At 43.3% G+C, this 24,041-nt stretch overlaps 1 protein-coding gene across 12 annotated transcripts in view; it reads right to left on the reverse strand.

The window, feature by feature from the left end:
* The window catches only part of TENM1 (teneurin transmembrane protein 1), a 404,140-nt gene that overhangs the window by 8,141 nt on the left and 371,958 nt on the right, over window positions 1-24,041 (reverse strand). For 7 of the 12 annotated variants that reach the window (XM_081847839.1, XM_081847838.1, XM_081847834.1 and 4 more), the window contains 5 exons: window positions 21,984-22,219; window positions 10,501-10,797; window positions 5,300-5,401; window positions 2,497-2,884; window positions 625-1,845 (listed from right to left, as the gene is read on the reverse strand). In XM_081847839.1, coding sequence (XP_081703965.1) covers window positions 625-1,845; window positions 2,497-2,884; window positions 5,300-5,401; window positions 10,501-10,797; window positions 21,984-22,219 — 2,244 coding nt within the window. The remainder of the gene's footprint in view (window positions 1-624; window positions 1,846-2,496; window positions 2,885-5,299; window positions 5,402-10,500; window positions 10,798-21,983; window positions 22,220-24,041) is intronic. The other 5 variants (XM_081847832.1, XM_081847841.1, XM_081847840.1 and 2 more) reach the window with 1 other exon arrangement.

Here is a 24,041-nt window from a genome sequence, read left to right on the forward strand (position 1 = left end):
TTTCATTATTTATTATTTATTTCATAAAATTTAAAAAAACTGTTTGATTGTAAGAAATCTCAAAAAAAAGACAGTAAAAAATAAAAATAAATTACAGCCCTACTTTAAAACATGCAAAAGGAATAACAAACAAACCTAAAACTAAAGCAGATTATAAATTGACCTCAACTTTCTAAGCATCTGGACAGGCTTGCAAGAATGTTTTTAGCAGGCACTGAAAAGAGTAAAGTGGAGGTGCCTGCTTGATCTCAAGAGGCAGGGAGTTCCAAAGTACAGGTGTCGCCGCACGAAACGACTGAGTTCTTACAAATGCGGAATGAGCATTAAGTGGCACTTGCAGCAGTGCCAATTCCACCAATCCAAGTGGTTGAGTGGATACATGTGGGGTAAAGTGATCTCGTAGGTAAAGTGGTCCCAAGTTGTCATATACTAAAAGTAACACCTTGAACTTCTGTGCATGAAACAGGCTCAGTGGTCTGTGTGTTCTGCAGAGAGTTCTAGAGGCCATACAGAGAGGTTGGGAGGATCCCCTTTAGCTCCTGGGCCTTAGGTTACGCACTTCTGTCATTAAAATTCAAACCAGAAACTACCCTCCCCCACAACCCAATTAAAAAAATGCTTTACCTGTTGTGTATTTAGCCACATCTTGGATTCTGCCAGCTGGATAATTATTTTCAAATGCATACAGATTAAATGGCTTGGGGTTGTTCTTCAGTTCTTCCCAGATATGGTGGTTTGGTGTTGTCCAGCGCCCAGCGATAACATCATAATCTCTTTGCCCCAAGTGCACCAGTTTAGTGAGTGAATCATACAACCCTCCATGGAAACCTATAATGAGCTCAAAATCTGAATTTGTGTCCTGATAGATCTCTCCGTAAGGGGTGTAAAGAATTTCTTTTATCACTTGACCTCGACTGCTGAAGATAGCTAAAGGTGTGCCAGTGTTGTCACAGGCAACGTAATATTCTTCTCCACTGCTTAATTCCATGGCTATTAGGTGACCCTGAAGGTCGTAATACAAGGAAGTTATTTCTGAACTACTGTGATTGTATAAGTGAGTAACTCTTACTGGATTGGAAAGGTCCGCGTAGAAGAATTGGAGGTGTTGTCCAGAACTTGATTTGCTGGCCACCCGTCGCCCCAGCCCATCGTAGCAATACTGGATTGTCCACCCAGAAACCCTGTTGTAGGCTCTATTCAGAAAGCCATTAGAGGTGTACTCAAAGATGTCATTTCCTCTTTGTTTGAGGAAACCATCCTCGTCCATTTTGTACTGAATGTCCCCCAGCCTTGTGATACGATCTCTGAGATCGTACCTGAGAGGAGTAAGCCGAGCGCTGTTTCCGTGGCTAAGTAAATTGATATTTCCATTGAGGTCATAGCTGTAACGCCACTGGGTTTTGTCATTCACAGACACAGTTTGAAGTTGGCTATCAGCATCATATTCATAGGAGTATCTTGTTATGTTTGCATCGACTCCAACTCGGATGTCGCAAATCACCATGCGGCCCATGTTGTCATACTGAACGGTCATCCAGTAGGCAATGGATTTAAGGATTTCGTATTGCACTTCAATCACTTGGCCATTGGCACTAAAAAATTTGGTATGCTTCATAGCGGTGGTAGTTATAACTTGGTTTAAGTCGTAATTGATTACGCTGAACTTTCCGAATTGTTCAGTTTTACCAGACACATCAACGTAGCGATACAGATCAATAGGGAGAGGGGTTTCATTTATCATGGCCTGCATGCTGGTTACTCTAAAGTTGTTGTAGCTGTAGTCAAATCTGGCGTTCACAAGACCTTCTTCACTAAATCTGAATATCTGGCGGCCAATAAGTGGACCTACATATAAAACATTGGGCAAATGTTTAAGGAGAAGGAAAACAGCACAAAAGTATATAATAGTAATAATAATGTAATAATAAAACAAGACTGCCAGAAGGACTAGCTACACTGGGGTCATCAATATGATGTCCACAAGCACCAGTGTGGCTGCCAGTACCTCCTATGGCACCTGTGAAATTACCTCAGTCAATATCCTGTCAAAAATCTACCACAGGTGAGAGGCCAGCTCTTTCTGCTCAGTTCTTATTTATGCTGGCTTGGCCTTTTCTACAATGAACAACCCCCTCCCTCTTAATGTACCCACATTCCACTGGAATGCAGGGCTGGATATCCACCCTCCAATCTATTAACAGAGGCAAAAGCAGCTTCTCTCTGTCACTAAACATGGTGGTGACTGCTGTAGGTGCCTTTCCCCCATGATGGAGTGGCTGCTACCATTTTGTGGTCCCATTTTTTTTCTTCTCTTTCAGTTGTGGCAGCCATTATGCCATGCTCCCATACTAGATGGGCTAAAGGTAATTGTAATATTATTATTTTTTAAAAAACCTTAAGGTATTGCATTTTTAACTGTGCAGTGAAATGACTACTATATACCACAAATATATGACACAAGCACAGCCCAAATAATAATATACAGTTTCAACCTACCTGTTTGCCTGTATCTGATGGTGCAAATAAATCCATCATGCATCAAGTGTATTGTTTTAATAACACCTGATGACTCTTCATAAGTAAAGGAGACTTGCGTGGTGTCATAAAGAATCTCTGACAGTCTGGACTGCTTGGTGTATTTGTAAAGAACCCTGCGCCCTGTACCCGGGTAGAGGGTCTGCAGAAGTCGTCCGTCTCTGGTGAAGTCCTGGATGAAAGAGGCACTGCTGTCTGGTGGGGAATAGAGATTGCGGAAGTATCCAACAGACAGCATTGTCTGAAAGCTGTGGCGTACCATACTTGGCATGGTGACAGATAGTAGGTAGTCTGACTGGTCATACTCAAAGATGTAACGACGCTGACTATGCAGGAGAAGCATCACAGACTGAAAGAAAAAACACAGAAACAACAAGCACAATGACTTGCAAGCAATGGTGGCAAATTTGTTGATTTTGGTCACTCTCAGTTTCCCATTTTTCTGATATTGGGCTCAGTTCTCCAAAAAAATTCTCTCTCTCTCTCTCTCTCTCTCTCACACACACACACACACACACACTCGTAATGAAAATTTGTTAGCGTTTTAGTGCAAGTATCTCCTAATACACATCTTTTTGAAGGGCTATTTCTGCCAATATAATGTATTTTTGTATGTCATTTTCACAAATATATATATTTACCACAGTCTATGCATTTTTGTATGCATTACTTGGCTGTAGAAGGTGCATTGCAAAATTCAGAGAAGTATGAACTTTGAAGGATGGTTGTGCTTTGGCTTGTGAATGTGGAGAAGTGTGAATTAGGGAGATGTGAATGGAATCGAATTTCTCCCCTAACCCTACTTGCAAACGAGTTATAACTTTTTTCTTTTTAAAAAATCTAATTAGGGAATCCTATGACTAGTTATGTGTACCAATGAAAGCAACATAAAACCACTCAGGTTTCAGAAAGTCATCAAAAGGTGAGTTTGTATCATGAGCACAGAGCAGCAAAATAGGTATTGATCCTCCCCTTCATTTCATTTGAACAAGCTCTTGTGGTTTCTTGAGCCTGTAAGACACTGAGCATTCCTAATTCATTCCCTTTCCAAGTAAAACTGGCTGGTTTAAGAGGCTTCAGAGTGACTCTTAGTACACCACTGCTGCAGCATCTGTCAATGAATTGGGTGCAGCAGGAATGTACAAGCTGTGTATGTGGGGAAAGCTTTTGCAAACACTATCCATGGAGCTTGCTTTTCGGACATTGAGGCAGATGGTGGTGTCTATCAAGAGTGTTGTATCCCCTCTCTCTGAAATGTCTGAAGCTGCTCCCAGAGACAGACTAAACTATAGGCCCGTTTTTGGCTCCCAAATGTTTACATGTTGCTCTCTTTGCTGCACGGACCAAACAAGCAACAAAAGATGACATTGGTTCCCAACCTGGGGCCCGTGAAGGCCTTCCCTGGTGCCTTCCCACCCCTTTTGTTTAAAGTAAGTCTCTAGCCCTTATAGAAAGTTGTGAAACAAAGAGCGCTGGCAAAAGGCAACATTCACAGCATACATTTAAAGCATACATTTAAAACAGTACAGTACCACTCTAAACAGCCATGGCTTCCCCCAAAGATTTCTGGGAGCTGCAGTTTGTTAAAGATGCTGATAATTCTTAGGGGAACCCTATTGCCCTCCCAGAGCTAAAATTCCTATATTCCCCGTGAAGGATTGGCTTTTAAACTGCTCTGGGAATTGCAAGACTGTGAAAGGAACTGGAGTCTCCTAATAACTCACAGCACCCTTAACAAAATATAACTTCCAGAAGTATTTGGAATTGAGCGACGATTGCTTGAAGTGGTGCTCTCTCCAATCCAGACCAAAATATCTAGAGTTGAAGCTCTGGGGCTGGCTGAAGGCAAGGTGTTGCTGTTGCGCCACCCTACACGTCAGTTGTTGGGCAGGGAGGTTGAGCAGCCTAAATGAAGCCCCGCTGTGCCTCAGGTCTCTTTGGGGCTTCCACAGCCATCATTGACATCCTCTTTGGGCTCTGGGGAGGATCTCCTCACGAGCCACAAGAACTCTCCTGCCATTTCCTGGTATGATTCTATTTATTTATTTCCCATAGTTGCATATATACAGATGGTTGCAAGTGAGTAGAACACACGTACTGTAAGCATGTGGGTGGGTGTGCCTGTAATTGAGAGGCCTCTGATGAGATGTCCTGACATATTGTAATTCTCTTCAAACAAGATAGGAGTAGTAGATAAGGGTGATGGCACTGGAGGTTTAGGCAGTGCTTGCCCGGTGTCGATTTTCCAGTGCAGATTACACTCCTCCCTGAAGCTGCTATTAGCTGAGGAGAGGAAATATGTGGGCCCCTTTATAGTACCTGTATGCTTACCACTCTGCAATTAATAGCAGCTCCAGTCTGTGTGTATATACTTAACCCTCTTCTTTTGGCTCATTCAAACCTCATGTGGATGTTTATAGGGCGGCAGTGGTGGTGGTGAGATTTCAGGAGATCATAGATCTCTCATTATAACAATTAGTTTGTCCCTGTTATGTCCCTTCCAGGCACTGGTGGAAGTTGGGATGACTGAATTGAGCCTTCCTGTCCACATTCCTGAAACACACACAAATATATGAACAATTGCTAGAAATCTTAATGGGACTTCTCTCAGGACTGTCTTTTCAGCTCAACAAAATGCACGCAAACGTACTGAGACAGAATACAGATAGAATACAAGTTGGCTCAAGTCAGACACCATCCCAAACCATAGTTTGTACCAACTATAGTTTGGAACCCAAACCATGGTTTGAGTTTTCAAACATACCACAGGCAGACCCTGGTTTAGGGCTGCTTGTCTGCCTTCTTTTTTCATCCTCTCAGCACTCAGCTTCATAAGTTTACTCCCGTCTCTGTTGTGCAGCAGTCTCTGGAGGTAGAGGTGACCATTAACTACAGTTAGTTAATTCAGACATCGTCTCATATCATAGTCAGCACAAACCATGGTATTTACCTATGTCAAACCATGGTTTCTAATTCTGTCTTTTCCAGCCAGTCACAAACCATGGTTCTCAATTTGGAAATCACACCAAACCATAGTTTTACTTTATCCACATTTAGATGTGATGTCCGAACTGAGCCTATATGTAGTTTTGGATGTGGTGGGATCTCTTTATCAAGACTTATTTTTACCAGGAAAGGGAATACAGAATCTACTCAGGTGCTTACGTATTTTAAAAGGGGTTCTGGAAATCCATGTTTAAGAGAAGGATATGTTCACATATGCATATTTTTTTTTGTTTGGTAATTATTAAATGCAAAGCAGACATTTTTACAGTGAATGCTTTTTTAAAAAATCTGTTTCAGGAAGGAAGATTGTTAAGAACCTTTTAAATAAAACTGGGTTTATTATCATTGTCATTGTGTAAATATGAGGAGTTCATATCTGAAATGTGTATTAGGTTCAGGGATCCACAAATTCACACACCAGCTTACCATTAGGTAAGTGCCTCTACTCCTTAGTGAACAGGACCCCGGGCACCAACCAGTTTTATAATTAGCAGTTTTTAAGAAGTGAGTAGTAGCAGGAATACCCTCTGAGTAGAACAATAAAAGCTCTTATTTTGTACTTTCTACATGTCATTGCATTGTCCTGTCCCCTGCAGCCCTCTGTGTATGCCAGAGGACCCAAGTGAGGGGAGGTGATTGGTAGTGGCCACATATAATGGATGGCCAATAAGCCAAACCAACACTTTTTGATCCATTATTAATTTTATAAGGATTCTATCTCCCTTGCCCTTAAAAACAGATTGTACAGCTTGAAATAAGTTGTCTAAGTAAATCTTTATTGCATCACTGCTTGATGCTATTTGTAATTTTGTTTTTGGTTGCTACAGCTATTTGCTTTCATGTACATGCAGAGAAATTTTAGGTGTTTCCAGCTGATGTGCGATTGCCAACATGCGGGTCCTTTTGGACCCGGAAGAAGGAAGAACAGATATGTCACAGGGCGGAGCAGGCTTATATATGCTCCGCCAACACATGAGGAGGCAGGCAGAAACAAAACCCCCGCGCAAAATGTTTGCCGCCTGTATTAACGTGTGTATTTTTTTAATTCTTGATGTGGAAATTGACAAGTCATTTGCACAGCAGTATTTGGTGGTATACCTGTGCATATTACTCTGGGAAGGTGACCAGAAATCCCTCTCCCTTTCCTGCTTTTTAGCAAGCTAGTAGCCATGCCAGTGTTTGTCTCATAAATTTCATTATGTGCTTACTTCATGCATAAAGTGAGTACAAGCTTTCTCCAACACTGTGATTAAACCATTGGGTTGGGAGGGGGGAAACACCATGAAGCAACACTCATGAGCTCAGAAGAACATTGGGGTGGATCCAAAACCATCCTTTTGTATGCAGAACTTATTCTGCATTCACAGAAAATTCTCGCTTTGTGCTAGAGCACCAAGTGGGGCAACAAGTTATACCAAAAAAGGATCCCCCTTCCCTTGCACAAGGGAAGTGTGAAAATGATTGAGCTACCTGTTAAACCGCTTCACAAACTCTTGCAGAAAAATGCCAGTAGCTACCGTATTTTTTGCCCTATAGGACGCACTTTTCCCCCTCCAAAAATGAAGGGGAAATCTGGGTGCGTCCTATGGGGCGAATGCAGGCTTGCGCTGAAGCTTGGAGAGAGAGGGGTCAGTGCGCACCAACCCCTCTTGCTCTCCAGGCTTCGGGAACACATCCGCAGCCTAGGCAGCCCTGTGGGAGGTCCCTCAGGAATGTCTAGGCTGCGGATAGCAGCCTGCTTCCCGGAGCGTCGGGCGCCCTGAAAGCAGAGCGCCCGGCGCTTCGGGAACACATCTGCAACCTAGGCAGCCCTGCAGGAGTTCCCCGCAGGGCTCCCCACGCTGCGGATAGCAGCCTGCCGCCCGGCACGCAGGACACCCTGAAGCAGAGCGCCCTGCACGCCGGACAGACATCCGCAGCGTGGGGAGCCCTGCAGGAGTTCCCCGCAGGGTTCCCCACGCTGCGGATAGCAGCCTGCTGCCCGGTGGCAGGGCACCCTAAAGCAAACATCGGCCAGCCCCACAAGCTCGGGGGACAGCAGGGAGGCGCAGCGCCGCCATCCCGCTGTTCCTCGACCTGGTTCAGTTTCCCCGACCTGCTTTTGGGGGGGGAATAAAGGAAAAAAAATTTCCTTTATTTCCCCCCCAAAAAACTAGGTGCGTCCTATGGGACGGAGCGTCCTATGGGACGAAAAATACGGTATTTTCTTTCTGCTCTTTGGCTCTTTAGATCCAACCCCCAATGCATTGAAAAAGCCTAAAAATGAAGATGATGTGTATTGCGAAAAGAACTAAGGGGTTTGTAGCATCTTAAAGGCTAATTTATTATAGCATACACGTTCCTGGACTACAGCTTACTTCATCAGATACATAATGTATCATCTTGCCAACAGGTGTATTGTGATTCTTTCCTTTGTAGAATACAGTACCACTCCAGCAAGGAAGATGCATAAATGGAAGTGGGGAGGATATATTTTGCTGACGCTCCCTTTCTTCTGAAGCCTCTTGTGCCTGTGAAAGTTGGGTCCATGCAGTGCTTCCCCCCCTTTTTAAAGAAAAAAGTGCTGGTAGTCACCATGATGTTGTTACAGTAAGCGCCACACTTTTAACATTTTTTTTAGGGGGGGAGGTGCTGGTATTGTGTACCCTTGAGTACCTCCAGAAAAAAAGCACTGTCTCCATGGGTTTGGGAGCCTTTTGGTGCTAGAGGTGGTATGGGGGTTGGTGAAAATCACACACCCCTGCTTTTCCTTTTGCAGAAATGTATTTTATTGTTGAAATCTCACCATGTCAATCTTCTGGGATGTGTTAACAAGCATGTTCCCCCCCCCCCGCCCCTTAAGAGGCAGCTTGTCATATTGAAAAGTTAATTCTCACAAAGCCACCTTAAGAATTGTAAAACTGAGCATTAACACTTGGAATGTGGAATGTAACCCCCGCCCTCCGAGTTTAAAGTGCATGCTGTAGAGATGACTTGGATAACACAGATACGGAGATGAAATGCCACATTTCATCTTTGCATCACTCATAACTATGTCACCCAAGGCCCATTTAAATCCAATAGGCAACTCTTTCAGTGGCTCTCTGTCATTAGCTGTTAGCAGACATTTAGGCTTCTGCAAAAGGAGGGGGATCCTGACCTTAGCAGGAAACCTCTCCATTTCACTTGTATTCCTAAGTTCAAACCATCTCTAAACCCGAGAGCTCCACGTTAATATAGAAAGGAACATAGAAAGCTGCCTTTTACCTGGGCAGACTGTTTCTCCATCTGGCCCAGTAATGCCTACTCTATAATGGACAGAGGCTTTCTGAGAGAGAAGAGTCTTTTGCATCCCTTGTTACCCAATCCTTTTAATTGGAGATCTCAGGGAATGAATCTGGGACCTTTTGCCTGCAAAAACTCATGCTCCACCACTGTGTTACAACCTCTCCAAGACAGTATGGCATAGTGGTTAGTGTGTTGGAATAACACACAGAAGACCTTGGACTAGTCGCTGGCTCTCAGCCTACTGTACCTCTCTGGTTGTGAGGATAAAATAGAAAGGGGAAGAGAACCACATATGCCACCTTACGCTCTTTCGAGGAAATGTAAACAAACAAACAAATGTAAGTAATAGTAATTCCTTGCTCCCAGAGGAGGCACTGATGACCACTAACGTAGACAGCTTTGATTTGAAAGAGAATTAAGACAAATTCATGGAGGAGAGGGTTGCTAGCCGTAATATACTCTGACAACACACTGTGAGAACAGGATGTTGGACTAGATGGGCCATTGGCCTGATCGAGCAGGGCCTTCTTATGTTCTTATGTCTAATAATGAGGATGATTGAGTTGTGTAAGAGCCAATGAGATCCCACAGGTTCAGCATATTCTGTTTGGGCCCCTCAGTTTGGGCTAGAGGTGGACAGTTACATGCTAGTCTCACATGTGTTCATTCAAAGGTCCATCCCATCCAATCTATGCACCAATTTTTAGATTAAAAATTTCCCCTGAAAAACTGCATGTACTGTAAAGCATTGTTTTATCTCAGTGTATGCATTTCTAAAGTATCTTACTCTAAAACACACACATTACTGTGTTTGGGTAAGATTTATCAGTTGACAACTGTTTTGCAAGAACTGGAGAAATGTGAAATCTCAAAGATATTTAATGTTGTGAGCAGCTCTATAAGTCTGAGAGATCAATTCCCACTGGATTTCATAGAAACTGAATTCCTCAATTATTGCTAATTTAGATCCTTCATCTAAAATAAAAATTATTTAGTCTAGAATAAGGATGGGGAAGCTGTGGCCCTCCAGGTGATGCTGGACTACAGCCTCCATCATCTCTGAGCATTGGCAATGCTGGCTGGGAGTTGGAGTCCAACAACATCTGGAAGACACCAGATTCCCCGTCTCTGGGTTGCATCAGTGTTCAATGCTTTCTCTGCAGAAATATGAGAGGCCCTATATTTGTACAGACATTCTGCTGGATCTTGAAGACACACCTGTTTAGACCTCCTGATCTGATAGTTTTAATTGCTGTTTTAATTGTTTTGCTGTTTTAATGGGCTTGTTTTATCGTGCATTTTATTTATGGATGTTTTTATTGTTTTGATGAGATTGTTTTGGGTGTATTTTAACATGTGTGTATATATTTTTATATTTGGTTTTACACTTTAAAGCACTGTTTCCCAAACTTGGGACTCCAGTTGTTTTTGGACTATAATTCCCATCATCCCTAGCTAGCAAGACCAGTGGTATTGGATGATGGGAACTGTAGTCTGAAATCAGCTGGAGACCCAAGTTTGGGAAACAGTGCTTTAAACAGTTCAGAAGCTATTTCTGCAAGTAATTATTATTAATAATAATCTAATTAAATCCAATTATTTTCTCCCCAGTGGGGGCTTCTCTGAGTTTCTAAATGTGGATAATCAAATTTACCCTGCAATCTTCACAAACCATTTACAAAAATGAATCACCTTTTCTAGGTATGTGTAGCTCCATATTTTTCCATCTGCCCATGTTCTGGAAATGATCTTCCCACCTGGATCGTACTCCATCTTTTCAGTCCATGTCCCTCTCTGGATAAAGGTCACTAATCCAGAATGTGAGTAAGTGATGTTGACTTCATTGTATTTGTTGAGGGGAGACCAAAGGATTGGGCGGCCTGCCTGGTCGTAGAGAATCCGAAGAGTGAACTTCCGATGGTCGTCATAGATCTTCCCTGTTCTTGTGATGTGGTCAAAATCAATTGAGAGCAGGTTTCTGTTGTGGGCCTAATGTATAAAGCAAGAACAGCATCACAAATTCAACTGAAGCAATTCTGTAGATGAAGATATGCATTTTATTTATTTTGCATTTTTAAAAACCATGTCTTCATTCAAAATAAGGATTCCAAGGAGGCAGACTTCAAGATCGAATATAACTATATATATATATATATATATATATATATATATATATATATATGCAGGTTTTGGTGTCCTCGGGTGTCTTCCCGTGTAAAAGTTGGGGTGTCTAGGCGACGTTTCGACGAGGTCTCACTCGTCATCTTCAGGCTGGTGCTTTCGGCTTCTTGTTACTGGAACAGAGCAGGATCTCAGTGTTTGAGTTCCTATAAATACTGTAGAGGGGGTGTGGTGTATAGCCTCCAATGTTCTGGGCAGAGAGGAAGTTCCCAGGCTAGTGTGCCTTTTCTTCTTTTGTTCCTTAATTACTTGAGAGATATCTTGAGTGATTTCTTGAGTGATATCCTGAGTACCACTTAGGTGGGTCATTAGGTGTGGATTAGTTGTTAAAGTCTTTGTGTCTTGACCTCTTGAACTTTGTGAAGAGTTTTCCTGAGAAGATGGCTGTACTGTACTTAGTTGTGCTCTGGCTTGGCTTCGTGTATAGGGGCGAGCTGTGGTTTTGTGGCTTGTGTCAGCCAGATCTGTGTAGGGATTGCAGGGGGGTGCAGCATCCGGAGGTGCCACCATGGATTGGCTACTGGATGGTGTCTGTAATTCATCTGTGGAGAGGGTCTGGGTTTGGGTCTGGTGTGGTTGATTGGTGTTGGCGTTCTGTGTGCCTCTGGATCTGGTGTCAGTTTTTGTGGGGAGGGCTAATTTCCAGATGTCTGGCAAGCGGGATGTGTCGTCACGCTTGTTCATGTTGTGAGGGTGTTTCTCTATCTCGATGGCTTCCATGATTATTCTCTTGTGGTGATGTTCCGTGTTAAAGAGCAATTTGGAATCTGCAAAATTAATTTCGTGTCCTGTTTCTTTCATGTGTTGGAAAAGAGAGGAAGTTTTTTCTTCTTTTTTGACGGCATTCTTGTGTTCTGCGATACGTGCATTTATTCGTCTGTTTGTTTGTCCAATGTACGTGGCTGGGCAGACTTTGCAGGGTATTTCATAGATCCCTTGGTTTTCCAACTGGATTTTATCCTTGGGGTTTCTGAGGATATTGGCTATTTTTTGGTTGGTGCAAAAGGCTGTTTTGATATTGTGTTTATGGAGGATTTTGCTAATTTTATCTGTAGTGCCCTTGATATAAGGAAGGAGGGCCATGCCATTGTTTTCTTCTGTGTCTTGGTTTTTGGGGGGTGTTTCCTTTTGGATTAGCTTCGTAATCCTGTTTTGTTTTACCAGCAAAACAGGATTACGAAGCTAATCCAAAAGGAAACACCCCCCAAAAACCAAGACACAGAAGAAAACAATGGCATGGCCCTCCTTCCTTATATCAAGGGCACTACAGATAAAATTAGCAAAATCCTCCATAAACACAATATCAAAACAGCCTTTTGCACCAAGGATAAAATCCAGTTGGAAAACCAAGGGATCTATGAAATACCCTGCAAAGTCTGCCCAGCCACGTACATTGGACAAACAAACAGACGAATAAATGCACGTATCGCAGAACACAAGAATGCCGTCAAAAAAGAAGAAAAAACTTCCTCTCTTTTCCAACACATGAAAGAAACAGGACACGAAATTAATTTTGCAGATTCCAAATTGCTCTTTAACACGGAACATCACCACAAGAGAATAATCATGGAAGCCATCGAGATAGAGAAACACCCTCACAACATGAACAAGCGTGACGACACATCCCGCTTGCCAGACATCTGGAAATTAGCCCTCCCCACAAAAACTGACACCAGATCCAGAGGCACACAGAACGCCAACACCAATCAACCACACCAGACCCAAACCCAGACCCTCTCCACAGATGAATTACAGACACCATCCAGTAGCCAATCCATGGTGGCACCTCCGGATGCTGCACCCCCCTGCAATCCCTACACAGATCTGGCTGACACAAGCCACAAAACCACAGCTCGCCCCTATACACGAAGCCAAGCCAGAGCACAACTAAGTACAGTACAGCCATCTTCTCAGGAAAACTCTTCACAAAGTTCAAGAGGTCAAGACACAAAGACTTTAACAACTAATCCACACCTAATGACCCACCTAAGTGGTACTCAGGATATCACTCAAGAAATCACTCAAGATATCTCTCAAGTAATTAAGGAACAAAAGAAGAAAAGGCACACTAGCCTGGGAACTTCCTCTCTGCCCAGAACATTGGAGGCTATACACCACACCCCCTCTACAGTATTTATAGGAACTCAAACACTGAGATCCTGCTCTGTTCCAGTAACAAGAAGCCGAAAGCACCAGCCTGAAGATGACGAGTGAGACCTCGTCGAAACGTCGCCTAGACACCCCAACTTTTACACGGGAAGACACCCGAGGACACCAAAACCTGCATTCCTGTACCCGTGAAAATCTACGAAAGCAAATATATATATATATATATATATATATATATATATATATATATATATATTAGACTGGTGCTACTATTATATTGCTTTTAGTTCTGGAATAACATGTTTTTCTTTGCCCAGAGTTTTCAAATTGATTGTACTATCTTAAGTGGTTAGATAATTCATTACTTCCTCCAGGAGGGTGTATCAAAGCTGGACTGCCACCAAAAAGTCCCTCTTCACTATCAACACACACACATATTTGAAAGAACATCCAAGTGGTGTAGAGCATTAAAACAATAAACAATATCATTAAAACAAAACTAAAACACAAACTAGTAAAATGGTAATAGAAAAGCAGATAAAAAGAAATAGAGGAATCCTGGGAACTGAAGCCAATAAAATAGGGGCAAATCTTGAATCCTGTATAAAAAGGTATGTCTTTACAATATGTCTGGAGTAACTGATGGCAGAGGAAAGGGCATTTCACAGTTTGGGGGCAATAGCAGAATTGTGTGTGTTTGTTTCTGGTCTATTAAATTCTATAGCAGGCACCCCCAAACTCGGCCCTCCAGATGTTTTGGGACTACAATTTCCATCACCTCTGTTAGCTAGGGATGGTGGGAGTTGTAGTCCCAAAACATCTGGAGGGCCGAGTTTGGGAATGCCTGTTCTATAGGGTGCAGCACGATATGTAGAATTTTCCCAGTTGATCTAAGTGATCATTCAGGTCTGCTCAGGGGCAGGTCTTCTTTCTGGAATCTTGCCTCATTCTTACAGAGGAAACTCAGGTAAGGGCCTCAAATGAATATTTCAATTTACTGGCAGATTGGCAAACAGATACTTCTGGTTTCAGTCTCATGGTAAGAAGCCTGATTATTTAATAATTCCCAGTAGCCTCATCCCTCCCATCTCTGGCCACACCCTTCCTTTCATGAAGCAGGCCACTGAAGTCCACTGTAACCTAACTTTGGTTTCTTAGAACCTGACACTGCCATACACTCTCATTTTCATTCTGATTCAGGATGATATAAGTTTTCTCAAAGCTGTTATGTGCCAAAGCTCACCAGGGGTCTGGTGTCTAGGAAAACATGAAGCCTTGAGGCATGTGTTTTCCCCTCACTGGATTACTGCCAACTGTTCACTTCTACACCTTTGCAGCGAAAGAATGGTGTGACCCTGAGCATGAGTCACACCACTTTCAATATATTTTATTTATGCATTGCTTCACACTGCCAGAAGGTGTACCAAAGCGGTTTACTGGGACAATACCACACAAAATATACAATCACAATCCATTAAAAACATATACCCAAATCGACAAAAATCATCCAACCATGTAAAACAGCAGTGGGGAACCTGCTGAAGTGCTCCAGATGTTGTTGGACTACAACTCCCATCAGCCCCAGCCAGCATGGCTAAAGCCAATGAAAGCTGCAGCCTACCAATATATGGAGGGCCACAGGTGCCCCAACCCAACATTAAATAACCACCCCACCTGCATAAAGGCGAACACTAAAAAAATAAATGATCAAAAGCCAGACCTTTAGCCCTGTCCAAATTGCTTGGGAGAATAAATATATATTTTTGCCCAGGGCAGCCCACAGAAAGCATGGGTCACTGCACAAGAGGAGGCTTGTTCTCTTGTTGCAATCTTCCAAACTTCTCCTGGTGTGGGGTGTATGCACAGAGCCTTAGATGCTGATCTCAGGTTCCAGGTAGGTTCATACAGGGGAAGTTGGTCCTTGAGGTATTGGAGACTTGAGCTATTAAAGCTTTATAGGTCGAAAACATAAATGCTCTCTTTTCTAATACACACACATCACTTACTCCCTATGCAGAGAACACCATCAATTCCCCTCCCCACACATACAAGATCCACCCCAGTTCCTCCTTGCCCCTCTCTACTACCTAGGAATTTCCTCCAAGGCCAACCAGGACTCAGCCTAGTAAATTCTTTTTGTAAACAAGCATCCCCACCACAATCCATTTCTTTGCCATAGGCAAATGGACCATTCTTTCCTGTGTTACCCAGGATTCAGGTTTTGGTTTTTTTGCCAAGACCTACTGGTGCTCAACAGAGGGCTCATGCAGACTTCCTTTTGTGGTGTGTTTCTAGGCACAGTTCCATGTCTTAAAGCACTGTTTCTTAGCGCTTTCTTCTCTTGCCCTGGTGCTTTCCCCACTCTTTACCACTGAAATGGAGCAAATGGCAAAATGGCAACTCAATGAAAACCCAAATTGTTGTTTGTTCCAATTCAGCATTAAAGATCAGAATTTCACAAAGAAAGCACCAGGGCAAAAACAAAAAGAAACCCCACTTTAAAGTGCAGACCTGTGCCTAGAAAACATGGGGCCAATAGTGTGGATGAGCCGTGAATGATTGTTTTCCGTAACAGTACTGAATGCTAGAATATATGATGAAGATTTCCTCCATGCCTGTCCAGAGCAGTTTCCTCTCTGCACTATGCTACGGCAGCTTGTTTCCTCCCCACTCAGCATTAAGTAGGTGGGCACTTCTGAGCATGCACAAAGGGGTCTGCTCTCACTGCTAAGGAAATTTCCCCTGTCCCTTTCTTCACCAACCTGCTGTGCACACAGAGAACACAATAGGCAACTGTCTCAACAAATACTGAGGGACAAAATAAATGCAACAAATGGAATAAACAAATATGTACTGTATTTTTCGCTCTATAAGACGCACATTTTCCCCTCCAAAAATTAAGGGGAAATGTGTGTGCGTCTTATGGAGTGAATGCAAGCTCCTTGGCTTCAGTGATAGTAACACGAAGCCTCCAAAGCGCAGTGGGACCGCGCTCTGGAGGCTTCGCATTGCTTTCGCTGAAGCCTGGAGAGTGAAAGGGGTCGGCGCGCCCCGACCCCTCTCTCTCTCCAGATAGCTGCCTGAAGCCTCTGGAGTGCAGCGGGAGCTCCCGCCGCGCTCTGGAGGCTTCAGGTTGCCTTCACTGAAGCCTGGAGAGTGAGAGGGGTCGGTGTGGATCAACCCCTCTCGCTCTCCAGGCTTCAAAGATAGCCGCCTGAAGCCTCCAGAGCTCAGTGGGAGCTCCCGCTGCGCTCCGGAGGCTTCGGGTTCCTTTCGCTGAAGGGTAGGTGCCCCTTCTCCCCCTCTAAAACAAGGTGCATCCTATGGTTGGGTGTGTCCCATAGAGCGGAAAATATGGTATCTGGAATCCCTAGCTAGATGAGAAACCGCATGTGTAATCAGGAGACATAAGTGCAGTTGTTGTGGACTACAACTCCAGTCAGAGCTACTCTTAACACTTGCAGCTGCAATGGAACGACAATATGCTTTTCTTTAGAGATTGCTGTACTTCATGCATTTTGCTCTTGCTGATCCTCAACATGCCTTTGAAGAAAGCTGTTCTGTCACAGAATTCCTATGAGTTCTTGCAATATGCAAAGGGTAGTCAACATGCAGCTATTATGGACTCTAACTCCCATCAGCCCCAGCCAGCATAGCCAATAGTCAGGGATGACTGAAGCTGTAGTTTAACAACAACAAATGGAGGGCACAACATTTGGCTAATCCTACATATGGCATCTCCTACCTGCAAGTTAAGGCCACAGTATGAGTGGTGACAGAATGACATTCCACCAGGCACCAGCAGGAACAGGATGCACCATCCCTATCACCAACCTTGCAGTTAGCAAACCTGAAATTACTACCTACCACGTGGGACCTCTGAAAGCAGCTAAAATTGCTTGTTCCTACCAAATTTCATGTTTCAGCATGCTGGGACCAGTTTGATGGATAGCTCTGCATTCACAGGCAGCTGCGCAAGAGGGATTAATGACAGGAGCTCACTGAATGATGTGAAGGGAAAGTGTAAGCTGAAAAATTCAGAAGAGAATGTCTGTGATGGGAGGAACAGAGATGGGAGGATCACAGCGCAATCCAAATCTACCCTACCAAAGCTGGTATTTGTCCTTCCAGGAGAGGAGATAAAGCAGGGCTTGGGAACCTTTTTCAGGCAGAGGGCCACAATCCCTTCTGGGCAGTCTTCCAGGGGCCACATGGCAGCAATTGACAGAGCCAGAGGTAAACGTTCATGGATAAATGGGATGTGAATTTCACTTATGAATAACAGGCTAATTTTTATGCACAGTCACCCCCACCCGTCTCTATCCTCTCTCCAAGGAAGCAAGAAGCAAGAAGCAAGTTCAAGGACATATTCCAGCCAGGCAAATGCTATTGGAGCAGGAACCAGGAACCATGAATATGCTAAGGGGCGGGGGGGGGGGGAGAGAGATGAAAAGGGCTGCATTTGGCCTCCAGGTCTCAGGGTCTCCACACTGAAAGTCTTCTTGGTCTAAAAATGCAGCTAAGAGAGGTGAAGGAAGAGCCCTTTATAACTAAACACAGCAAGGAAATTGTTCCACCTGAAATCACAGTTTGCATAGTAATAGCAAAGTTAAAAAGTTCTGGGCACAGAGAATACATTTAAGCTTGCTTAAAAGTCCCAGGATGTGGGTAGGAAAACCAGTGTGAGTTAACAACCTGTTAATCGAGTTAAAAGACCATCTGATAACAGTGGGAGACAGGCTCATATACCTCTGGATTGCACTCATTTTGTGTCTTTAAAAGTGCCATTAGTCAAGGTGAGTGTCTATCCTCAGGCAGTGGATTGGGATGAGTAGTCCCTTCAGATGTCTGCCTATGAACCGAACTGTGATCTGAAACTGGTTCATTCTGTGAAGGGATGGATAGCAGAGGGTGGCCTCCCATCATTTCTCCCCATTCACCACCACCTATGATTCTGTGTGTATCACTGGCATTTTGCTGCTCCCGGAAAGTAGAGTTGAGACTCTTGCAGGGTATTTCAAGTAACCTGTGCCTCATTCTAAGGAAGTGTCCTTTTCAGAGCAAAGTACTGTTGGTGAGGTAGCCCCAGAGAGCAGTAATTTAAATGGTATTTTCCACTGCAAAAAATGGCAGCAGTACAACAGCTCTTCAGGTCCAACTTGCCCACAGTGCCTTGCTCTGAGAATAGTCTCTGTGTCCCTCAGAGTGAAGCATGGCTAAGATGTCAAGCAGAGGGCCTTAAGGGGTGCCTGCAGGAGAGAGAAGGTATGGGGGAGGTTGTTGCACATGCCTGGTGGTGGCAGGCTTCAGGTGGCAAAATGTCTCACACTGCTGCAAGAAAGATCCCCTTTCTAATCATGACTGGACTATGACAAACCCAGTATCCTATATGCCAACAGTAAGCTCATTCTCTCAAGTGCCAATTCTAATGTGCTGAAAATACTGGTATCATTCGCTCACAGTAAGCTCAAGGGAACCAGAGGGTTTCAGGACTCCCAATAAAAGTTAGTGGTGGTGAAATCAGAGCTTGGAAAGTGCGTTTTTAAAAGTTCTAGTTCAACGTGTCCAAAAGGGAAGAACCGTATTTTTCCGTGTATAAGATTATTTTTCCTCCTGAAAATAATGTCAAAAATAAGGGGGTGTCTTGTACACAGGGCCATCTCCTCCATTTTCTTAAATCTGAGTCACCCAAAATAGGGGGAGTCTTTACATGGGACGTCTTATAGATGGGAAAATATGATAATTCTAGTTCACATTCTTCCCTTTACAAAATGAACTAATTTGGTTTGCGCTCAGTTCACAGCTCTAACTCAAGTTCATCCAAATGATTCTTGGCAATATTTTTCAGCCCTCAGAATATTACAAGCTGCTGTGCTGATGTATAAAAAGTACAGAGGTACCTCGGTTTTGGAACGTCTCTGTTGATGAATGTTCCGGAACCTGAATGCCATAAAACCAGCAGTAAATCCTTCAGTTTTTGAACGCGCCTTGGAAGTTGAACAGGAAACATAGCTTCCGTATTGAGTTTTTGGTTTTCGAACGTTTTGGAACTTGAATGGTCTTCCAGACCAGATTACTTTGAAAACTGAGGTACCACTGTACTTAAGAAGACTAAGATAACACAAAAACACACTAAAAACTGGAATGTGAATTGTGTAGTCTATTTTACCCCAAAATTTTGATCTTTAAGCTTAGAAGGCCAAAGAGTATAAGGAGGAAAAAACACATGAACTTAAACTACAAATCGAGCAAATTTCTACACCAACACAATTTTAATCCATGTTCACTTTACTACTCAGCAATTATGGGAATTACGTTTAGGTCTAATTCAGAGATATTGAACTAATTCAGTTAAATTCATTAAACTGAACTGGTTTATTCCAAGCACTGAGATAAGTATGTGTACACACACATGCATCTATTCGCTGGTACATTTTTCATAATCACTCTTTCCCCTTGCTGTAAGAAAAAATGGAATCCTGCTGGATTGGACCAAAGTTCTATCTAGTCCAATATACTGTTCCTCATAGTTGCCAATCAGATAACTCTGAGATGCCTCAAACATGAAATTAGGTGGAATCTACACACATGTAAAAAACGCTGTGAAAATGCTTTTTTTAAAAAAGGTTTTGAAAAATACATTGAATTTGGCATAGCTCACTGTTGCCATTTAGTGTCACATTTGTATATTACAGTTTACAACACATTTAAAACGTTTTATTTGCAGCTGTATAGCTGAGTCCCTAGATTTAGTTGGAAGGTGGAAGAAGAAAGACTGTGATGTCTTTTCTCTCACCAACATTCCAAACACAGTTTCTGGTAGTGGAGAAGCAATGTTCCTTGCCTCCTCTTCAGAGCATGGAAGCTGTGTTCAATTTGGGGAATGAAAAAGAAGGCCTAGATTTGCAAAGAGGATGGTTAATGTTGCAAACCACCCTGTAATCTTCAGATGAAGAGCGGTATATAAATTTAATAAATAATAAGGTGAGGAGTTGGGAAGAATAAATGAGTGAGACTGGGAAGGGGGAAGGACTGGAACATCCCATGCTTTCCTCCTCCCTTCGGATTTGACAGATCTATCATAATCACTATGTACGTGGATCGTTGTCATTAGACCATTAGCTTGAATGCTAACTATTCACTGTACTCATCAAGGCTTCCCAAAGGAGTAATTCTGTCAAATGGAAAACAGATTTCCTAAAGCATTTTTCCTGCACATTATTGATGTCTTTGGGTCTTAAACTTAAGTCCGTTAATTAAACAGAAAAATATTGACCACCTGCCATAGGGAACTGTTAATACTCTGGTTAAAATACAAGCCATAAAGGCAAACTGGGTGTGATGGCAGCAGCTCTGTGTAAACACAGAACAGGAGATGCCAACACAATTAATCGGAGATGGGCTTGGAAAAGAACTTGGGGGGTCTGTCATAAAAGGGCAGCTCAAATGAGAGGCAAGCTTTTTATGTCCCCTAATTCTTATTTAGTTCCAAAAATAGTTTCAAAAAATGACACTTCCCACTCCTTCCCTTTATTTCCAGTGAATTATGTCCATTCTGCCCTGCCCTTATTCCTGGGCATACTGTTATGTCAGAGCTGAGGAACCCTTTTCAGTCTGAGGGCCGCATTGCCTTGATGTCAGTCTTCCAAGGGCCATATGCCATTAGTAAGCGAAGCTGGAGACAAAAGTGGGTAGCACAATGGATGTACCTTTTTAAAGTAGGCTACCTTCCAGTCACACAGAGGCACAGCTAGCTGCTCTGGCACCCAGAGAAGCTCACATGCTGTGCACCTGGGGGCAGGAGGAGCATCCCAGGGGGGCAGGGCGGCGATTTCAGCCCCCTCAGGGATGACACCTGGGGCAGACTGCACCCACCACACCTCCTTTCTCCACCAGTGGGCAGAGTCCTCCCAGTATCACAGTTCAAGAACACATTCCAGCCAGCGAAAATACTTATGGATCCTGAACAGTGAGGGGTGTGGTCTGCGAGGAGGGTGTAATCCAGGGAAGGGACATGGGTCTTAATTTTGGTCCACTTCCCCCAGGTCCACTTTTACTTCTGTAATTTACACATAAGTAGACCTACATGATAGTCCTCCTAGGACATTTTCACACTGCCACCTGTACAATGTCTACAAATTTCAGTCAGCTGCCACTTGTCATTTTCCTTCTGGAAACAAACAAACAAACAAACAAACAAACACTTACCCTGGGGCATAAAATATCTCTCGATGCCTATAATTTTCTAATGGGGCATGCTTATTACCTCAGCCCATGTTAGCAGAACGGGGTGTTACAAAACGGGATCATTCTTCCACATACAAACGGTCAGGGAAAGGTCATGAAACTGCATATGGTGTGTCAATAGGTTGGAAGAAACCATATAATGTGGCTTGGGGACCCAGGACAGTTGTATTGCATGTTTGTTAATGGGATGAGAAACATGCCCCTCCCAACTCACTGAGAGGAACAGGGATCTCCTAATAACTCTTAGCCTTCTTAACTAACAATGTGTCTCTGGAGCCTAAGGGGAAGCCATGATTGTTTAATGTGGTATGATGACACTGCTTTGAATTTATATTGCATATTGGCCTTAAATGAACCATATATACTTGAATCCCTCCCACAAAATAGTGACAGACTGCACTAACCCCAGCTGCACTAACACGTTCATATAAATACAGGGAATCCTTCAGACTGTCTCAAACTGTTTAGGGATTGAAAGATCAGCATCAACACCATGTATTGGACTCAAAAACAAATAGTCAGACAGCGCAGACAGGAGAGCACAAGCATATTTACAATAACAGCAGCTTAACGTGATTCTCAGATGTGATTGTCTTCCCAAAGAATGCTTCATTTGACACATGAGATGAAAACCTTACCCGTAACCTTCTCTCAAATGCAGAGATATTGCCTTTGGTCTGTTCCTTCCTTTGTCTCCACTCAATAAGGTTGGAGTTATGCTCTCCGGGTAAAGAGATATTGCATTTTCCTAAAGTAGGATTGACAACGCCAGCTAGGATGTGAGGTTCTGTGTTCAGAGTGATCTCCATTCCACTGGCAAAAGTGACTCTCAGTGACCCATCTGGACTGACCCGATATATATTCTGAATGTTGTCTGTCAGCAACAAAACAAGGAAGGGGAAAGAGTTCAGTTTTTTCAGCTTCATGAAGCAACTGCTATGTGTGCAAAGATTATATTTATGCATAGTCAGATAGCAGTAGGCATTGCCAACATCTGTAAGTCTTTGTAATTGGGGGGAGGGCGACCTCCCAGACGTTTAAGGCATACAGCTTATTGTTACTACACCCAGACCTTAGTAAATTTACATATTAGCAACACCCTTCCTCTTAATTAAAGGTATTTTGCTTTCAGAGACCTTTCAACTTAAGAAACCTTAAGTTAGCCTTTGGTGTACTTCATTATTTACCACCTTTGGGCTGCTACTGAAAAACCAGTTGCCTGGGGGAATTTAATATGCAGCTAAAGTCAAAACTGGTGATTGTATAATTAAACAGCTAAAATGCAGCTGTGGAAATTGTACTAATGTAACAACTGAGAGCATTGTAAGAAAGATGAAAATAATCTGAGTTAAAATGAAATGCCTGCATGTGCTATGAAATAGATATTGCAAAATGTATGTATGTATGTATGTATGTATGTATGTATTGTGGCATTATTGTTATTATTATTTATTGAGTTTATATATTGCCCTATACCCCGAGGTCTCAGGGCGGTTCACACAACAAAATCGAAGTATAAAACCACAAAATATATAATAAAAATAAAAACAAGCCAATAACCACCCCCCCACAAAAAAACCCCACATTTTAAAAAGACACAGGAGGTCAATCAAATCAACCAAAGGCCTGGTTAAAAAGGAACATTTTTGCCTGGCACCTAAAGGTGTATAATATTATATTCCGCCTTTCCTCCAAGGAACTCAAAGTGATTCTCCCTCTCTCCATTTTGGCCTAAAAAAACAACAAACAAAGGCCAAACCCTCAAAACTCCACATGGTATTTTGGCCTAACAACAACAACAACAAAGCGTGTTCTCCTTCATGGAGAGCACATGTTGTGGTGGGGGCCGACAGGACATTCCAAAGTTGTGGGGCGGGCTAATTGATCATTGGCCACTGTTGTGATTGGGCTTCCCTTGTTGTTGGGATGAAGTTAATGTTGCCATTTGTTGATTGACAGCCAGAAATGCTAAAACTCCCTGCAGGAGGCGTAGAGCTTCCTCTTTTCGCCCCGTGCATCGGATTGCCCGTTCCCCCCTCCCTAGAATTAGGGTTGTTCGCTTTGACCTTGCTATGCCTGTCATGGGGTCGTCTGCTCTTGGGGCAGGGGCCTGGCAGGAATTTTGTCCATCTGGCTGATTGGCTGGGGCCATTTGGTTTTTGCCTACTGCGTAGCAAATCGTCACAACTTGTAAGGTTGCGGTTAGGCATTGGTTTATGGTTTGGTTGGTGGAGGGGCATGGATTGGCTGTGCCTGCCCCTCTAATGCTGCTGCTGCAAGGGATTCCGTTAAAGGAATCGGGAGCTAACTATTGCTTGTCCACTCTGTCAAGGGGCTAGGGCCATGCAAGAGCTCCTGGTTGCATTTGGGGAGGGCTGAGGGCAGGTTCCCTGCTCCGTCGCTACCCCCAAGTGTATTCCCCTTTTCTGACTTTCGCAGGTGTGCGGAATGCCAGTCTGTCCCCCATTGGGGGGGGGGGGCAGATAGTCACAACCAATGCCTAAGCAACCACTCACATTTTTGTATTTTAATAAAGTTGTGGCCAAAATTATGCCAAAAACCTTAAACAAAAATTTCTGTGTGATGTGTGAGTTATTGGGGTGGCCCTGGGGACCTCGACACGCAACAACAACCCCACATGAAGTAGGTTGGCTGAGAGACTGTGAAGGGGACAAAGGCCGGACAGTGAGCTTCAT

This window comes from Podarcis erhardii (assembly GCF_964252035.2).
Source record: "Podarcis erhardii genome assembly, chromosome: Z".
Taxonomy (NCBI): domain Eukaryota; kingdom Metazoa; phylum Chordata; class Lepidosauria; order Squamata; family Lacertidae; genus Podarcis; species Podarcis erhardii.